Source organism: Saccopteryx bilineata, chromosome 1 (genome assembly GCF_036850765.1).
Source record: "Saccopteryx bilineata isolate mSacBil1 chromosome 1, mSacBil1_pri_phased_curated, whole genome shotgun sequence".
Lineage (NCBI taxonomy): Eukaryota > Metazoa > Chordata > Mammalia > Chiroptera > Emballonuridae > Saccopteryx > Saccopteryx bilineata.
This window is the reverse complement of record NC_089490.1, coordinates 27,631,827-27,651,179: the sequence shown is the minus strand read 5'-3', so window position 1 is coordinate 27,651,179 and position 19,353 is coordinate 27,631,827. Positions and strand designations below refer to the sequence as shown.

The window sequence follows — 19,353 nt, the reverse complement described above, 5'->3', positions numbered from 1 at the left end:
AGGTCACCTGAAGCAAAAATGCTGAAGAAGGAAGTAATAATGTCAATAATCAAAATTCACACAGCTCTCTACTGAAAAGGGGCCTCCATCCACAGTCACTATGAATCGTAAGCTAATTTGTGTTTTTACATAAAGCCCCTTCTCTTGCACACCAGCCAGCACACAACTGAGGGCACAAGGGTCTCACCCAGTGGGTTCCAAGTTTATTATGAGTGAAAGAAGATGGTTTGTGCATGCATTGTTTCCCTGATTGCTAAGTGGAAGGACACAATTTAAGGCCTTTTCTATCTTTACTAATCTATAGTGGGTTGGAAACACAATTTAAAGAGATGCAGAATGTTATAATTTTTTGTAAAAGGAGTTAAATTGGGCTTTCTCCAGTTGGAAGCAGCACCCTTTGGCAAAGGGAAACCCCACGTGCTGAAAATCAGCTGCTCCCAGGGAAGTCACTGCATCTGCTACCTAGCTAAGTGCTAACGCTCTGGGCTCGGAGACTCGGCTACATCCAGGTTGGGCTTCTGGCTTACACTCAAACAAGCATTTATTAGGTAAACTACACAGGCTGCATATTAAGAGTAGGCTTTATGCATACACAAATTGCCTAGAGGATTTATTTTGTATTCAGATTAGCCATCAACTCTAGAGTCTTTTATTTTTTTATGTCATGGCATCTTTAAAGGGAATTTCTGTTGCTTTGATACTTGGCATTGCTGCAGCCTTGGGGAACTCTCTTGGACTGGCTAAAAGATTTGGCAACTTGTAAAGTTTACAGCAGCATGGGAACCTGATATTTTTCTTCCCACTGGATTATTTTTTAGAATTACAAAGTCAAGATAACCAGATTTTTTTTTTTCACGGTTGGAAAGAAGGTTCCAAGGAGCTGGGAATTCTTTAAGGAGATCCAAACTACTGATGCCAATGATGATGAGGTTTCAAAGTAGGAAAGTCATGGAAGCGTCAACCATGCCGAGTGTTAATCGCTGAAATTCCTCACGGTGTCTGTGCTGCATGCCAGCTCCTACTGAAATTATATAATACTCAGTCCTGATCCAGGACTCCTGGTAAGAGTGTCTCTCTGGTGCCACAGGCAGGGTCCTTACACAGAGCTTCTCTAGAGGACATACATCTCTTCCATTCGTAGTGCACAGAAGCAATACTTCCATGAAGTTCATTATTTTTGAAACTGGAATTTGAATAGGAAGTTATGGCTTCCCGTTTCCAGTGATGTTGCAAACTTGGATGGGTAGCTACAGTAACAGTATAAGAAATCAGGGACTATCTACTCAAGGTCTCTAGTCTAAAACATGACTATCATAAAAGGGCTTAACTTTGCCATTGTTATAGGAATAAGTCAGCCAAGGATTTACTGTGTGTTTGTGTGTGTGACAAAACCATACACGAAATGTTTAGATTCCGATCCTCCAGCTGCCAGATCTTGTTAGATCCCAGGCCACCAGGAGAAGCAGAGGTTGGGGCTGCATCCTTCGGGGCGTGGCAGTAACGTCTGGCCCTGTGTTACCGCGTGAGGGAGTGGAAAGAGGATTGGGCTGCAAGTTGGCCAATTTGCGATCCATTCGACTTTAGAGGAGAAAATCTGGAATTCAGTCTGGCCTTCCGAAAAATGGAAACGCTCACAGCTGCTCTATTTTCCCAGTTTGTGAGGAGGTTCAAAAAGAAATGGATGCACGCGTGCTCAGTACCCTGAGCAAAAGCCACCCAACCCCACCACTGTGTAAAATAACTACCACGTCACTGGGTGCGAGCTGTGGAGCATGACAAGATCCCCACCCACCTTTTGCGCTGCTACGGGATAGAAAGCCTAGCGCTGACGCCTGGACACCCATTTACTCTTCTCATCCCAGGCTATTGGGACTGAGGAAACAGCCGCGGTCCTCTCCAAGGAACCGCTGCTTCCTTGGCGCCCCCAAAGCTGCTTCTAAACCACGCGCCCCCTCTGGATTCCTCCCCCTCGAATAACAGGGCGGGTGCTGGCCAGAGGCCCCGCGCGTTCTCCAGGTGCGATCAATAATACTTCACGGCGGGCTTCCGCGCGCGGAGCAGGTGCGCGCAGCCTCTCCAAAGCCTCAGCACCGCCCCGCTCGCCGCCGCTTCGGTGTTGACATAATTAGACCAAATCTTGAGAGCAAAATAAATGCTGTGTTCGCCTTACAGCCAAACAGATGTTTACAATTCAAATGAAAGAAATACAAACGGCAGGGATTTTTTTTTCCTCCCCTTCTTCATCTCCAGTGATCGCTCCTTTTGTTTTTTTGTTTTTTTTTTCTGACACATTAAAAATGTGTAAGCGATTACAGGGGTTTCCTGTCCTAGTTTGTTCTGCTGGTGCATTTCTTCGAGGAACGCCTTTAAACTGGGTGGGACATGATCATTCTCCGCAGTTTCCCCTCTAGCCTCTCGCCCTTCTCAATCCCGATTCCTCCATGGAGTCCTCCCCACCCCACCCCACCCCACGCCCCCCGTAGCAGATATTAATTGTAATCAAATAACAAAGGGATAGGGGCTTCATTGTAATCAAATAGGCCTCGGATGATATTTGAACAGCGAATTGCGCTTGTCTGGGGAGGAAATCCCAGGTATAAGTGGATGACCAGGTCTGAAAGCCCTCCTCCCAGGGCGGACTGAAGACAGAACAAAAGGAAGGGAGCTCTGCGAAGGGAGACCTACTAGTTTCATGTGGCGGTGGGTGTGTGATGGTGTGTGTGTGTGTGTGGTGGGGGTAGTCCCCATTTCCCAATGCAGAGTCCTTGGACTTCTGGTGATTGTCACAGCGGTAAGGGAATTGGAGAGCAGGCCGCAGGCTGTGGAAAGGCTGCGCTCCCACCTCTGCGAAATAGATTTCCAACCAACCAGGCGTCTGCAGCTTTTGGAACGCGAAGGTTCGACTTCTTTTAAAGATGATTGAATTTCGAATCTGCAGCACCTGTATTTGGGGACTCACGAGGCAGGCCAGGCTGCAGGCATATTTCCGGCTTTATTTTTCACAACAAATAAGCCAGAGACATGAGTTTTGGGTATTCAAGTACAGAGAGGTTCCAAGGGCTCTGACAAAAGAAGAGGCACGAGTCTCCCCACCCTCCTCCAACCTTGTTCCTCCCGCGAACTGCTGAGACCCAGAGGCGCTCTCTCGCTAACCCTCTCCAAGGCCTGGGGGCCTGGAGGAACCGGAAGCAGCGGAGGAAAACGCACCCTGTGGCCCAAGCCGCCTGCGGGCAGCCGGGAGGGCTGCAGGAGGGAAAGGCGGTCGGATCCACCCACCCTCTTATTGGTGGGTTGGGCGACTGAGGTTAAGCTCCGTTTCATCGAAGCATTTAAAAAAAAAAAAAAAAATTAAGTCAGACCTGCCGGTGTTTGTACTGCAGCGTAAATGCCTCGGCGTCTGCGCGCCAGTCACCTCTAAGCGATCTGATCAACTCCAGCTCTCTTACAACGTGCAGAGTTCAGATCATATTAATTCCCCCAAAATGTTTTGATTCGAAGTAGTTTGTATTTTGTGTAGCCACGGGCAATCCGGAAAGCGCTCCAGCCCGCGCGCGGCCGGCCCGCTCCCTCTCCGCGTGGCCCAGAGGCTATGGCGCTGTTTAAGCTTCTGAAATTAGCCTGGGGCTGCGAGGCAGAGTGATCACAAAGTGAAACAAGGGCTCTTCCCCTCTTCACTTTTTTTCATTTTTTTTTTCTTCCATTTTTTTTTTTTTTTTTTTGAGTTTGCCATCTCGATTTCACACACACACACAAAAAGACCAGGGTCAAAGTGTCACTTTCCACCCAAATATGGAAAAATTGGGTTTTCTCATTTTACCTCTATCCTGTACTAAACCCCTACGCCTGCCATTCCAATCTGGATCCACTTATTATTACCTTCATCATCATCGTCGTCGTCGTCGTCATCAACATTGTTCTCCTGCTATTAAATTCTCAGCGCGAGGAACGAGAGCGGCCAGCGCCTTGACAAAGGGGAGGGGCCAGAAAGGAGTCTCAGAAGATTCCCGGGGAAGAGAAGAGTGGGTTTTCCTTTCTTTTTTTGAATGATTAAAAACATAGACGACTCCTGTAAATAGAAGCCTCATTTCTTCAAGAGATGCCTTTTGAAACCCAGTATCTGAATATTCAACGAAGGCAAAGCTCCACTCTGTACGTACAACATTAATATGATCTCTGCAGAATTTGCTACTCAGAAACATTAACATATCAAAGCCGACGCCGGAGGCGAGAGAAGCTATCGATACCCGAGCACAGGGTAAAGTAAAGATTATTGGTTCTGATGGTTGGAGTGGCGGAGCTGCGGGCAAAATCGCGCACACCATTAACCGAAAGTGAGCGCGCAGGGAGCTGCACCTCAGAGGCGGTGGCAAATATTTTATCTAGGTGCTAATTACCTCGCTGCTGCCCCCTCCGCGCTTTCTTCGGCTATTGGGCCTTCATTATAGGCAAAAACAACGTGACTGCCACTTACCAAAGTGAGTCAGGGAAATGGTATTTTGATCTTTATATACAGAAGTGGCCAAATTGAAACTGGAATTTCCTTCTCCTCCAACGCGCGCGCGCGCGCGCACACACACACACACACACACACCCCACTGCAATCTAGGACAGCCTCTCCCTAGGGAACTCATGCTGGGCACTTAGGGATCTCTCTTTCCTCAAGGGTCTTTGGAAGTGAAAAACCTTTCTTCTTTTCTCCCACAATAAATTCTGGAAATCATTAGAAACGTAAGCTTATCCCAGAGTTGAGCAGGAAAGGGAACATGGTGAAAACTTGTGCTTTACAAGAAATGATGTTTCATGTGGAGAGTTACCTGTAAAGTATGGATTAGAGAGAAACAGGCTTCCCATCTGAACTATTACACAATATGGCGATATGGCAGAGAGCTCGAGTTCATAGCCTCACGGTTTTTGAAGAACAAAGGTGACTAGAGCTATTGATATTAGGAATCCTGTGCTCTACCGTGACACCAGATAAGAAGAAGCTTCCTTAGCTTTTCTCCGAAAACCGAGAGACTTGCGTTGGGGGGCTGGGTGTGCTCTGGCAGGATACACACCACCGTTTAATGCAAGACTTCCCTGATCTCCTCGCTGTCCATTTGTAAATTGTCACGAACATTGATCGGTTCAGAGTAAACAGACAGCACACCCCGGTCTCCAGGGCCATACCCAGTTAATTGGCCTATCTCTATGACACAGAAAAAAGGAATATACTCAGCAGTTAAATTCTGGATTCCTTCGCAGGGTAGGGGAAGAGTGGGTGGACGGTTTAGTCAAACAATATAGACAAACCCCCCAAGTTAGCTCCCCTTTTCTTTTTGGAGCCACGCTGTTCTACTAAAAGATCAATATTTGGTTTAAAATAGTAGATTCAGCGCTTTCAGGGGAAGCGACTTGGCACCGAATTCTACAAGAACTATAAACCATCACCTAAGGAAGACCGTTTCTGTGGCTCTGATAGGAACGGACCTCAGCTCCCTCCGATCCTGTAGTTACGCAAGGGTTGGTCTTTTGGGGAGAATGGTGTGGGGTGTGTCCCGAAAATTCAACTGATTACACAGTCGTCTCCCATCCAGTTCCTACCTTCGACCTCGAAAATTTTTCATCCTCTATCAGCTATTGTACGATCTGATGCAATTTCCAAGCAAACGAGAACGTGATCAAGCGCGGAGCTGAACGCAAAAACCGCGGTAGCGCAAGCCGAGCTCTGGAAGGAGCCGGCTCCTGGAGCGAATTAGTGGCGCTGTTCTTCAGCACCACCGACGTCTTTGTGCGTCCGGAGTGCAGGGCCTCACCTAGTGTACAGTCCTCCACAGGCCCGGATCAGCCCCTCTCACCTGGCCTCTCTGTCACTCTGTATTTTTAACCCCTCCTCGTAACAGGATGTATATTTTATTTCAATTTTCACTAGTCTTGGGCCTATTTCTTGTCATATCAATATGGCTGAGTATTGGCCTGGCTGACAGGCTTAACATTGCTCGTTTAAAAAAAAAAAACCATTGGGAGCAACACTAGTATTTTTTTTAATAGTTGTCAAATATTCATGGGGTGAAACAACAGAATTAAATAGCTATTTTGCATTTAACGGAAGTTTCAAGTATCCACCATGACAGTAGTCAAGTTAGAAAAGAAAAGCTTTCTGTTTTCTTTCCCCCTCGATTTAAATGGAGTTTCACACTGGACATCAGGTTGTGAAACCTGCTGTTTAAACCTGAAAGAGTCCACTTCTGTCTGTCAATGCATTTCTTTCTTTGGAATCTTTAAATGAGCTTTGAAAGAGATGGAGAGGGAGTGGAGGACATTTATTTGGTGCCATAAGAAGACTCAGTCTTTAGTGGTTCAGTTACTAAAGAAAACTGCAGCCCTGGAGCTGGAATTAGTCCTGATGAATAGCCCACATCTTATTAATTCGTATGAAGTTGGAAGAACAGCTGGTCCCCCTTTGCCTTGTGTGCTCCTCGGGTTACTCAGCTTGCTAGGAAAATAAGCTTCAGAGGCTCTGGGTACAGTTAAGTGGGAAGCCAGCTAAATCTGCACTGCCTTGAGGCCCTTAAAATGTCATAGTTCAAAACCTTTTGTCAAAGTGGAACATTTGAGATGCAGCCCCTTTGAGTGTCTGAGCCAAAATCAACAGCTCTCTCTTCTTGCTACCACCCCCACCTTCCAATTCCATGGGCAACTCTGGATTCAGATGTTTTCTTCAACAGATGGGAACAAGAAAGCTTTATCCGGTACAGTTAACACCACCTCCTTCTCTCACTGTCCCTTAAAGAAAGAAATGTTCAGGACACCTAGAAAAATAAGGGCAGCTACAATGTTGGTGTTTCATTAGGCCTCCTTGCAGCCTCCACGTATCTAAGCTTTATTAGAATCCTTCAAAGCCTCAAGCTAACACCATCACCTCAAATACTCAGCCTGTGGCTGGCACATTTAAAACTAAAAAAAGACCAGAGATTCTGCTCCAGGATGTGATGCTGGGGGAAGGGAGAGTGACAAGGATTTTTTCTCTTGGGGGGGGGGGTCTGGAACACTAATTCTGTCACTGTTCTGTGAGAAATAGCCAATCTTTTCTATCACAGGTCTTTGAGGCACAGGCTAAGTACAAGCCTCGATGGAGAGAGGGGAGCTTTTTAATGCGGGTTTGTGAGACAAGAGTAATTGACCAAGAGTCATTATTTTTCTAATCATGAGACAAGGGATCAGATGTTTAAAACCACCACCAGATCACCAAAAACAAAGTAATAGATGAGAAAAGAATGTTTAGTTTTAACATGGGGTTACTTACCTCTTCTTATCACTCCACCTTGGCCATTGAGAACAAGCCCACATTGGGCTTCCACGGAACCCTTAATAAAAGAAAAAGAAATGAAATCACACAGACAGATACTAATAGGCATGACCACATGAGTTAAGCCTTTTAGTCTGTCCCATTCCTGAACCTCGTGTTCACATAACCCCATACTAGACATTGGTAAGGGACCATTGAGCTGGAACAAGTTTGGCAGCATGCATGGTTTTAAGGAGAATTTTTTTGGGGGGGCCAGGAAACCACAATCTAAAATTTGTATAAATCTTAAGGTGTGCATTTTACAGCACCATACACTATTACACTTGAAAGAGCCTGAGTGCTTTTCATCTTGGCAAAAGAGAGCGAGAAACCCTTTGAGCCCCCATCAAGACATCTTACATAGTTTATCTACAGTTTCCATGGCAGTTTCTGTAGGAAGCACATTACACCACAGGTGTGTCAGGATTGGCACTGTGGGTTTCTGGAGGGCTCAGAGGAGCCATCTCAAGGGGAAGATTCAAGTTATCTCCTGAAGATTCTGCTTTACCCATGTTGGAGGAGCGTCCTATAATGCTGCCCAAAATGGGTCTTAGAAGGAACCACCTTCAGGTGCACTCGCTGTACATCCTCAGGCTTCTGATGGATCGAAGGCTCATTTGAACTGGGAAGGAGGTAAGGGTGTGCTGATTTTTGATGAAGAAAAATAAAAATTTCTCTCTGTGTGTCTTTTTTTTCCCTCCTTTGAATCCAAATGTGCTAAAGGCTCATTTTCCTTTACAAACAAACGAGGTATTGGACATGAAAGAGGCCTTGAAGGGTGTTAACCTACCCAACAGCCCGTGAAGAGTTAAGTAAATGCGAAGAGAGTCGGTGCATAATAAAAACCCACTTTACAAAACAACCTTTACAACCCTGGCTCCCTTTGCTTCCCCATTTTCACCATATTGAGGCAGGCCTGTAAGAGCCCCCTTTTCAACCGACTCACGAGCTCTTTCTTATTTTAACTGTTCTGCCTTAAAGTGATTATCAAATCAATATGAAAAAAAAAAACCCAACTTGGAGACCGAGCATAAATTAAAGCAGTGATGGGAAAAGGTGTGACAGTTTCCTTTGTTGGCCATAGCAAATCTTTTTAGGGGACTCAAAGATGGAACTGAAGCCACAAGACTGTTTGCATCTGTTAGGCAGACTTAGACCGCCCTCCAAACCATTGGACTTTCACTTAAAATTCTGTGCAGGGAAAAGTATATTTACATTTGTTGCATTTGAAATGAGGCATATGCTGATGAATGTTTTAAAAAGGAAGAAATAAAAGGAGAGAGACGGGGTTCTCCCACACCTCCCCTCCCCATTTCTCGTTTTAAAAGTAGCTATGACTTTTTTTTTCTCTTTCCTTTTCATTCCGTTAACTAAGTCCAGGAAGAGTGGGAGAAAATAACCAGATTTCCAGCTTGCTTCATATATACACATACCTAAAATGATATATAATATATATGCCCATAGGCATAAATAGATCATATATGATACTCCTCATTTGATTCTAGCATATTGGAGTGCTCTCTCAGTATGAGTAGTCCCTCAGTATGAGTAATAAATAGGAAAAGATTAAAAATACAGAAAACACACAGGCTGAGGGGAAAAAGAATGTTCAAAATAACTGAAACGTAGAAGAAGGTAGAGGCCTCGAAGCTCTCTAAGGGAGTAAGCCCTTCCCCTCCCCGCCTCTGGCGCACCGTTACAATGTTTATTTTCTTAGACGAAACCCAACCTTGGACTCTTTACTTAACAAACTTTCCCCCTTCATAAGTAAAACATGTTGTTTGGTCGGATGACATTGCATAAATGACCAGTTGAATGGCACTAAGTCGAAAATTGGATAAACTACGGTGTTCTTTTGCATGGGATTCGCCCTTTGTTCGGTGCTTGCAAATGTTTTAATCCCCTCTTTTGAAAAATGCCCGGCTTTGTGCCTAGCACAGAAAAAAAATTTGTACAGATACAAAAAAATCGGCAGCAGACGCGGCTATTAAAAGGAGTAAATAGGTTTTAGTTGAACTAAGCATTGAATGACAGATTCCCCCCCCCCCTTGAGACGTAAGGGGTCCTTGTGAAAAATGTAGAAATACCCTGAGCATATAAAATTATTTCGTGAATATAAATGTAGAAAGTCAAGGTTTATAGAGCCAAATCTTTTTTCTTGTATGCCGATCTTGTGGCTATGGTTCTTTGTTGGGACAGTAAGGGCTTTCACTTTAATTTAAAAATGATCCCTTGCTTGGAGGTAAATGAGGAAAAAAGATTTTCCGTGCGCAACAAGGGATTTCTGACGTCTCCAACTTGTGCTTTTTAAGTATCTTGCCTTTCCTTGTGACGACTGTGGAGAAGGTGGCCAGCTTTGTGCCTAGTAAAAAAGCAAGAACTCAGGTAGAGCGAGCTGCACTTTCTGGCAAAACAAGTTGCAATTTCTTGTCTTCTGGATATTTTGGGGGTGGGGGGTGGGGGAGGACTATGTGTGTTTATTTGTTTGAAATGAGGCTGTAACAATAAGCTTGCATAATCATAAATTCTATTGTTGCAAAGATACGCAAAGATAAATTAAGAATGTAAGAAACAGATATCTGATTGAGTGGCAGCCTAAACAGTATCTGAATTTCGTTTTTCTTTCGTACCTTCGTTCCTTCTTTTTTTCCTCTCTTTCATTTTGTTTCCCTCTCCCCTTTCTTTTTCTCATTTCCTCCTCCCTATTTCTTTTCTCTGTCCCTCACTCCTTCTTCATTTCTTCATTTCCTTCTTCTTAAAGAGTTACATATTACAAAAAATGTTAATGGGCTGGAGAAGAAAAATAAAATTGTAACTCATCTGGGTGGCAGGTTTGGGCGCTCCTCAGCTGGAGAAAACGAAGCCCAACCCCGGACCCTGGCAAAGTGCCTTGTCTGGATCCTCTCATTGAGATACAGTTTCTGAGGTTTTCATGTACGATTCTTTGCTCTCTGCATCAATCTGGTACCTTTAGTGAAACTTCTGCTAGAGCCCAGGGTCCTCACAAGGTTCCCAAACCAGCTCACCCCCTAGTTCCTAACAAGCTCCCCACAGCTCAGGTTGGGACAAATGGTAAGACGCGCGGACAGACCCATCAAAGCTCCAGACCGAGGGAGCGATTGGTCATCAACTTATCGGGTCTTACTCTGAGTCCAGTTGTCTCGACCTAAGCCTCCTTGATCTCCCCCGCCTCATCCCCTCGGGTGTAGAAATGTGGATTCACAAAGGCTTCCTTGCAGACCACCGAAAGTGGCAGCCCGGCTGCTGGACTCCGGAGCGTCCAGGTGAAATGCCTTGATCCAATGAGAGGGACCGAATGGCACACGCCTCTTCTAATTGTTTTGATAACTTTCCATAAGTGATGTGTGCGTGCGTGCGTGTGCGTGCGTGTGTGTGTGTGTGTGAGAGAGAGAGAAAATGAAAGAGAGAGAGAGAGAGAGAGAGAGAGAGGAAGAGTCGGTTTGTAGTCAGAGCACTAACAGCGCGGGAGGGGGAGGCGAGGAGGGGAGGGCCCAGACACATTCACTTTCTGCTTATTTACCTGCAAGTCATCCGCTCCCGCGGCGGCCAGCCCCAGGCTGGGCCCTGGCAGGAGCCTTTGATCTGGGTGCATTCCATACTGGGAGCCATGACTCATGAGGGACAGGTCGTGGCGGCGGTAGGCGTCGAGGCAGCCCAGCTCCCGCCGCTGCTCGTCCAGGCAGGACGACTTGAGCGCGCGCGCATTGTGCAGGTTGATGAAGTCGGCGGGCTCCCCGTGGTGGATCTGCTGGTAGTACTGCTGCGAGTGGTGCAGCGAGTTCAGCGAGTAGGCGTCGGGGGTGACGGCCGGGTGGCTGTGCTGGAACTCGTAGTGGAAGGACTGGTGGTGCAGCGGGGTGTACTGGTGGTTAGTGGAGAAGTAGGGGGACGCGAACTCGGTGCCGGTGGTGGAGTAAGTCAGAGGAGAGGAAGAGGAGTAGGCGACAGTGGAATTGGCTACGGACTCCAGACAGCCGAGCTGCATCAAACGGTAGCTGTTTGATCCGTCGTGACGTATCTGGAAGGAAGAGGGGGAAAAGGGAGAGCAGAAAAACTTGAGGTTTGTCATTTTGCAACCAGGGCGCCGCTTTCCCGGAGCCGGGAGCCGTATGTGGCTCTCCAAGGAGGGCGAGCGCTCAGGGCTCGGCCGAACCGCCGCCGCGGCGCTGCGCCTTCGCCAGGAAGCCTCTGCGAGCGGGCGGGCCGGGGGTGGGCGGCCTCGTCCTCAAAGTCGAGAGCGGAAAAAATCCCCCACCCTATATAGGTGCGGGTGACACCACGCACACACACACACTCACTCACACACACACTCACACACACACACTCAGCCCCTGCCCGACTCGCGCGGGGCGCGGGGCGCTGGGAGCCAGGCTCGCTCCGGCTCCGGGGCGGCGGGGAGCGGACCGAGGCCGCCCACGGGCTCCAGCCGGACCCCCGCCCGGGACCCCGCCGCGGGCCAGGCCCAAATGTTTCGCCAGAGCTGTTCACAATCATTGTCCATGTATTTAACAAAATCCAGTCTGTGCAAATCGTTCAACTTGCTCACTTTCTTATCCATTTGGGGCCAGGAATCCGACCCCCCTTCCTGCTCACTTTCCTAGAATAAACCCATTCCAAAAGGGGCGCGTCGCTCCCACCCCCCTGTCCACCTACCGCCCCCCATCAGTCTCTTTACTGTGCCTTTCTGAGCATCTTTCCCCTTATCTATCTCTTTCTCCTCATCACCTCCTCCCTTTCTTTATTATTACAATTATGTTTTCCCCCCTCATTACAGCAAATGTTTCTTAACGTGGCGGAGTCGCCCTTCCTGGCGACAGATGTCATAACGAACTCTCTCCCCTTTCCTTCCTTAACTTCTCCCGAAAGCCAGATTATAATTAAACGTAACGGTCCAATATAGATTAGAGACAGGGGAAGCTGCCACCGCCGCCGCCGCCGCCACCGCCGCCGCCACACACACGCGCGCTCAAGAAAAAAAAAAAAAAAAAGTAATAATACCTCGGCATCGTGGACTAGTCCCGGAAAGGTAGTTGACATGTTGGGTTTCTCCAAAAGCTTACGATGCAATTTCCCCCTCCAAAAAAAGAATCGGGAAAAAAATCCAAACTTCTTGTATTTTCCAATTTTTTTTTTAAGGGAAAAAAAAATGTTCTATAGATAGAGATCTAAATTGTAATGGCTCTGCCCGGATCAGATAGCTCCTTGCCTCGTACCCACTTAAAAACCTGTAGGAACAAAATTTTCCCTCTGCACAAAAGCAGCTCCCTGGAACAGATTTTGTACTTGCTGAGTATTTCTTTGGCTGATGTCGTAGGTCCCTTGGTAATATAGAAGTTTTGAAAATTAAGCATCAGCACTGAGAACTGGGAGGACAATAGGCAGAAGAGATTTATCCCAGGAGACAAGGAATAAATATTGTATCTTCGCCTAATAAGGAACTGGAGGTTCTTTCAACATTTTTATCCATTTTTCCAACCTTTATCATGCTTTTCTATACCGACTGAGGTGGGGACCCATCTCTGCAGAGAGAATTCGCACACATTTTATGGTGAAGAGAAAGATCTAGCCCCGATATGTGCATATTAGAGATAGAAATATATATTAATTAAAGCTTCCTTTTTACACGAGTAAGTACTCATTCCTATTGGTTCCACTCCCTGAATGCTGAAAGCTGCCTTTTGCAACAAGCACCCAAATCTATTTCATCCAGATTGGGGTGTCTGCTTTTTACCCAAGTGGAAACAATACTGCTGTTTGCACATTTACATCGAATTTGGGTTCTTTTCGCTCCTCTGGAAGGCAGCACCCATGGTGGCTTACACTTTGGGCAGTTTTTAAAATAAATAATCATGATGGACAGTCCCAAGTTTCCATCATAAAGAAACGGTGTAACTGGCAATATATTTAAGAAAAATACAAGAGAATAAAGACATGTGACAAGATTCTACATTTGGGTAAAACGTTGTTTTTTGATCCCCAACTCAACCCATTCTTCCCCCTTTTGTGTTTCCCTTCCCTTTTGGAAACAGTGCTGGATGGGGGCGTGGGGTGATCATTTAACAGTGGCACCAGGTGTTTGAACACCGTTACCCCAAATAACCCTTACATGTTTGAAAGTTATATTTTACAAAGAGAGGACAAGAAGGAAAGTGTGCACACCCATCTCCAGCTCTTCTGTGGGTCTCTCGACTTTCAAGGAGTAGTTGAGCTTTACTTTGTTCACAATTTCGATTCCCGTTCCAAGTGGTCCAGCACCTGGAGGGAGGGGTCTGCGTGGCTACCTGCCAGCAAGACTGAGGCTCTGAGAGATCCCCTCGCCGACCCCGTCTGTCTCAGAAGAACTGACTGGCCCCGAAGAGTCATCTCAGAGATAGAAGGGGTAATTTAGTCTTAATTGCCATTTCATTTGGTTAGCTTTTAAGTGTTTAAACTGAGAAGGTGTCTTAATAATAAGCCGCAGGCAAATAGGCATGTGGCTTTTTTTTTTTTTTTTTCCCGGTTGAGGTTTGGGAGGGTTTATTAGGATCTGCTCATGCAGGCTAACTGGGGCTGTCACTCAGTACTCTTTGCTTTATATAAATGGACAAAGGCACACGACACGAATTGAAATGCAGAGTCGGGAACGTAGATCCGTGATGCTCTGGATCTGTACCAGGGTCAGTCACCAACACTGACTCCCCCTTTGAAGGTGCGCAAGCGTCCCCTCCCACACGCAACTTCTGAACAGGCCATATTTTGGTCTAACGAAGCCAGGAAACTGAGAGGCCAATGAAGAGGAAGAAGGTGAATGCCCCTCTCGGTCTTTCAGGAGGAGGGGTCAGATGAGTGCGGTTGGTTGGCCCTGAAGGGCTGCATCCCCAAACACGGGCAGTGAAGTCTTCTGTGTTTGTTTGGCAGGGCTGGGCGAGGCCTCTACGTTCTACCCACAGACGACATGAGCAATGGTCTGTGGGAGCTGGGGTTGCCCCCACGACCTTACCCCCGGAACCCCCGTTCCTGCGAGGGAAGAAACCTCCCCACCCCAGAAGAATGTGTAGGGCCTGCGGGTTATCTTGGGAATTGCCAGGGGCGCTTTTTTTTTTTTTTTTTTTTTTGGTGAATGATGTTGGCTTCCAAGTTAGTCCAACTTAAATGGAAAAGGATGGCCCCTTCTCAGACAAGCTGCAAACCCCTCCCCCAACTCCTCTAATGTCAGATACATCTTCATTGAAGGCGAAGGGACCTGCTCTCCTCGGCTTAGGTCCAGGAGGCAGACGCAAAATCCTCTCCCCTGGGAACAACCAGGAGGCTCGGGACGGCGTGGCCGCCTGCTCTGCCTGCTGTCCCAGCACATTTGGCCCATGTGTTTGTCCCTGTCCAGGAGATGAGCCACACTCAGCTCCCGAGCCTCTGGTACTCTCGGTAATGAGCTCTGGCCTGGAGCTGAGTACAGCCACAGAAAGACCTCCGGAGGTCTCGTCAGTCTGAATACTTTGGGACATCACCCAAGAACGGGCAATCGTACCTCTCCATTCCACTCCCTAGTCCCTCTCTGTTTTCCCGAGTGACTTAAAGGTACCAAAATAAAAGGCATCCAGGGGTTTCTTTACTGTGCTTCTTGAACCCCTATGGAATTAGAGAAAACTAAAGGCAATGCAAATGAGAAAACAAAAACCACGAAACCTGATATTTAGAGGAGACGAAGCACGGAAGGCCAAGTGCATCTTTTTAAATGTAGGTATCTACTTGGCCAGGATCTACTCTCCTTCTGAAGAGCTCTTCTGATCCCGCCCTGCTGTCTGGGCGTCCCACACCAGCGTCTGAACTGCTGTAAGAAAACTCCACCCAACCAACTGGGGGGGGGGGGGGGATAAAAGCGGTTTGTCCCTGAAAGAAGAGTTGGGGAAATCATCCGCGCCATATGCACATACTGGTCAGCGCTCCCTTCCATCTGCTCTAGGGTTGCTCAGCGCGCCCCTTCGCTAAAGAAACTCGTCGAGGCAGGTGTGTGGTGCGCTTGGAGTCTGTGTGTGTGTGATGTGCGCGCACGCGGAATTTGTTTCTGACAGACACTCCCTCCCCCCACCAACTCCCTTTCCCATCCAATTAATACTCCTGAGCAATTAATAAATGCCATCCTGCTTGACCCAAAGGCTAATTCCTCTTTCTCTGTTTTGCCTCTTTCCCGGAGAGCAATTGGCCACACATTCTCCAGCGGGCGGCGTAATTGAATTAACTGGCCCAGGCGGGTTGGAGACTGGTGACAATCGCCTGGGGCTCCCTCTTTTGGAAAACCGGTAGTGAGCATCCCCGCCTAAGCCCCAGGCCCGGCTGGCTCCCGCCCACTCGAGACAAGGGAGCGACCCTGCCAGCCCCTCGCCCTAGAAGCTGGAGAGGGTTTCCCTTAACACCCACAACTTCCGTGCCTTCTGAGTCCACGCTCCACACTCCAGGAAAGATTCTTCTAGCGCAGTTGCTTTAGGAATCTGCAGGGAGATCTTTGCATCCATCGCTATTGTTTTGGTTAGGATCCAGAACTAGAGAAGAGAGTTTCTGAGTTGTTCCCTACAGTTCAGATGCTAGTGTGGGAAGTTCATATCCTTTCTTGAGCCTCTAGGCTGTCACGATACAAAACCATTTTTGTCTGCTCTTAACGGCCTCCACTGAAAGGGTTTGTCACCCATTGCACGTTGGGATTGATGGCCAATTACCAGTAAACAAGAGCCAATACCAGTTTTATTAAACATGTATTTTCCTTATCCTCCTTATTCCTACTTGAAATTTCTTTTGCTTTTCCAAGTGAATTTGTTTTTATATAGCCTAATAGATGTTTCCCATAAAGTTTCCTTCCTAATTCTGGGTGAGGTGGAGTGGTTAAGGATTGTACTTATTTGGGCATTTTCAACCAAAAATATTTCCTTAAGGCATTTTCACATACATGGGTCAACCAGAGTGTCTTCCTTCCTCCCTCTCTTTTTCCTTCCTTTTTTCTTCTTTCTTTCCTTCCTTTTTTCTTCTTTCCTCCTTTCCCTCCTTCTTTCTTCTCTTCTTCTGTCCCTCCGTTCCTTTTTTCTTTCTTCTTTCTTTCCTTCCTTCCTTCCTTCCTTCCTTCCTTCCTTCCTTCCTTCCTTCTTCTGTCCCTCCCTTTCTTCCTTCCTACCTTCCTTCTTCCTTAAGGAAGACAGAGATGTGATTGAACCCTTAAGAGAGCACGTGCCTACATTGCCTAAGAGCAAAATGCAGTGTGCTCTGCTCTGCTCCAGTGGGGTATGCAGTTCCCTAAACCAGACATGAGTTTGCACAACAAGGGACAACTTTCATGATTGCAAAGACCCTGGTTTTGAAAGGGTGCTTGTACTGAAAAACAGTGGAGCATTGACCATCCAATATCATCTGCGGATGTTGGTTTGTTTTCTTTTTCCCCACAAAGAGAAATAAGAGGTGTAAATCTGAATACCAGTACCTATCCTAAAGCTCCCAAGCTTCTATGCCCTCCCTGCTTGTTTGGGAAGCACAGAGAGAGCAGAGGTACCCTTAGAGTATTCAAAGAAAGCCAATGGCTGTTGTTTCCTTTCTTAGTGGCGTTCTGGTTCTATCTGCCCCCAGGCACACTTCCGTCTCTGTGTGAATCTCCTGGCCTCTGGATAGGCCTGGGTAGACTTCTTAGACAAGCTCAACCTGGAGTATCCAAGAGCCAACCCCACAGGGAGATCGCAGGTTCTCTCTCCAGGGGCCAGTGATTCAGGATTTTAATGACCTGCAAAAATCTTCTTATCCAAGGACCTACTCTGGCGTGCATTTCTTAACCTCTTTCAGCTACTGCTGCTGTGGGTGGGTGGGGGCGATCCTTCAAGCAGCGGAAAGGCAGATATGCTGGGTCCATCACACAGTATCCCAACCTCTGCTTCATTCCTTTTTACTTGTTAGGCAAGGTGAAGAGAGAGAGCGCTTCAAATACTCGGAAAATGCTGGGCAGGAGCCAGGAATCAAAAACTTGACCCAGTTAAAGAGACTATGATATTTGAAGAGAAAAGGCACGGTGGCCTAGGTACACTGCGCAGACCCTGGTGGTCAGACCCCCTCTCCTCCCTAAGTGAATTGCTTGCCTTTCTTACCCCTATGAAGTCATAGCAGATGCTGACTCTGTGTCTTTCTAAAGGTCCCTCCCCCTTTCCAGGTATGATTTGGGCAACTCTACTCTTTGCCTTCCTCTTAGTAACACCCCCATGTCACCTTCAGCAACAGAAGGACCACTTGATATAAAACGTTACTTAATTACAAAAAGGGGGGACAGACCATGTTTAAAAAGAACTTTGGGATATTTATGAAAAATTCTGACTAACTCTCCAATCATTTCAGTCTAAGGGTTGCTATTGATTTTTTAACCCCCAGCCCCCCCCCCCGTTTTTGTTTTTTGTTTTTTTGTCAAACCTCTTTCTGCACGACGACCCCTATCCCGCCCTCTGGGCTGTTTGGCGAAAGCCTCACAGGGATCTGTATTCCGCTTTAGCCTTGTCGCCGACAGGCAACAACACGGACTCCATAACTGAACAGAGAAAATGCATTTGCCAGCAATTAAAAAGCCTGGCGAACGTATTAGTCAAAAAACTAAATGGGATAACTCTGTCTTCTGAAGTCTTCTTCTCTTTGATGAGAGTAGAAGTTGGAGCTGAGGCCCTCATCCGCGAGGACAGACTTCCCGCGCGTCTGCAGCAGCTGCGGAGTTGGCCGCGGGCTCCGCGCAGCCTCGCTCACCCTCTCCCCGCAGCCTGGGCCGGGCTGAGCCGCCGCCTCAGCTGGCTGGCGTCGGGGCTGCTCACCTGGAGGCCCAGGGGGGCGCGATCGCCCGGGGGCAAGAAGCCCTCTCTTTGGCTGAGGCCCTGCTCTTCCAGGGCAGACGTGCCTTATATAGCCAAGAACTGCGTGCGCTCCGAAAGGACCGCGCTCTGTCCTCTCACCCATCCTCCTGTCGGTTTGACCTTGTAGGCACTCCAGGGTTTTTGAAAGTTTACTTCTCCGCATTTCGAAAGGTCGTACACGGAGCGTTAGTTCACTAAGCACTTTTTTTTTTTTTTAGCACTTTTACAAGTATTGACTCATTTCCTCCTGATCACACTCCTCCCCACAACTCAAGCAGGGAGGACACGAGTAATTATTCTTTTTGTAGAGCGAAAATAACAACAAAGTAACAGCAACAGCTAATTATTGAGCACTTAGACGCCAGGTCCTGGGCCAGGCTTTAACAAGCAGAATATCATTTTATCCTTCCAACTACCCTACGAAGTATGTATTATGTGGTAGGTGTAGGACACATCAGTACTGGTACGAGTAGGTGTTAGTGCAAACGAGGACACGGGGACACGCGTGAAAATGAGGCACAGATATCTATGAGTGATCGCCAAGGTGACGCAGGGCTTTGAAATCAGTCATTTGGGCTTCAAATTCAAGATGTTTTCCCACGACATTGCTTGGCCTCTGCCGCTGCGTCTAACTTTTCCTCCTCTTAGCCCACGTCTCTATTTCTTTCCAGAAGCCTAACAGAAAAGACGCACATGGAGGCCTTGTCTGGTTTCTTTTGCAGGAAGGGACTTTCCTTGAGCAGCAGGCGGCCTCAAACTCGGCCGGCATCCCTGATAAGACCCCTTTCTCCTCCTTCCTGGTGACAGACAGGGTGCCGCGCCTCCAGAGCACGCCCGTTCCCCTGGCTGGTGGGTCTCCGGCTCCCGGAGTCAGCGGTTCCAGCTGGCCGGGCACTGACCCTCCGAGGCCGCAGCACGCCCTCGCCCTCGGAGCCAGGCCTCAGGAGCGAGCAGCAGGGACCGCCAGCCTGCTGCACCCGCTGCCCGGCCCAGCAGCGCCTGTCGCTCTGTGGATCCAGCGCGGGCCTCCGGGCCCCAGCCGAGGCTGTTAATGGTTAAGCAACAGGGAAGCTGGATCTGGAACCACAGGGTCTGAGCTTCAATCTCGAGTCTCCTGGCGCGAGTTAAGTTAATTTTCTCACTTGTGAAATGGGAAAAAGAATACTG

At 47.6% G+C, this 19,353-nt stretch overlaps 1 protein-coding gene across 1 annotated transcript in view; it reads right to left on the bottom strand.

The window, feature by feature from the left end:
• Nucleotides 1-12,385, bottom strand: part of TFAP2D (transcription factor AP-2 delta) — a 60,685-nt gene extending 48,300 nt beyond the window's left edge. Inside the window, exons 1-3 of the mRNA XM_066252971.1 lie at nt 12,347-12,385; nt 10,869-11,366; nt 7,286-7,346 (exon numbers count right to left, since the gene is read on the bottom strand). Of these exons, the coding sequence (XP_066109068.1) occupies nt 7,286-7,346; nt 10,869-11,366; nt 12,347-12,385 (598 nt within the window). The remainder of the gene's footprint in view (nt 1-7,285; nt 7,347-10,868; nt 11,367-12,346) is intronic.
• Nucleotides 12,386-19,353: the final 6,968 nt, after the last annotated feature.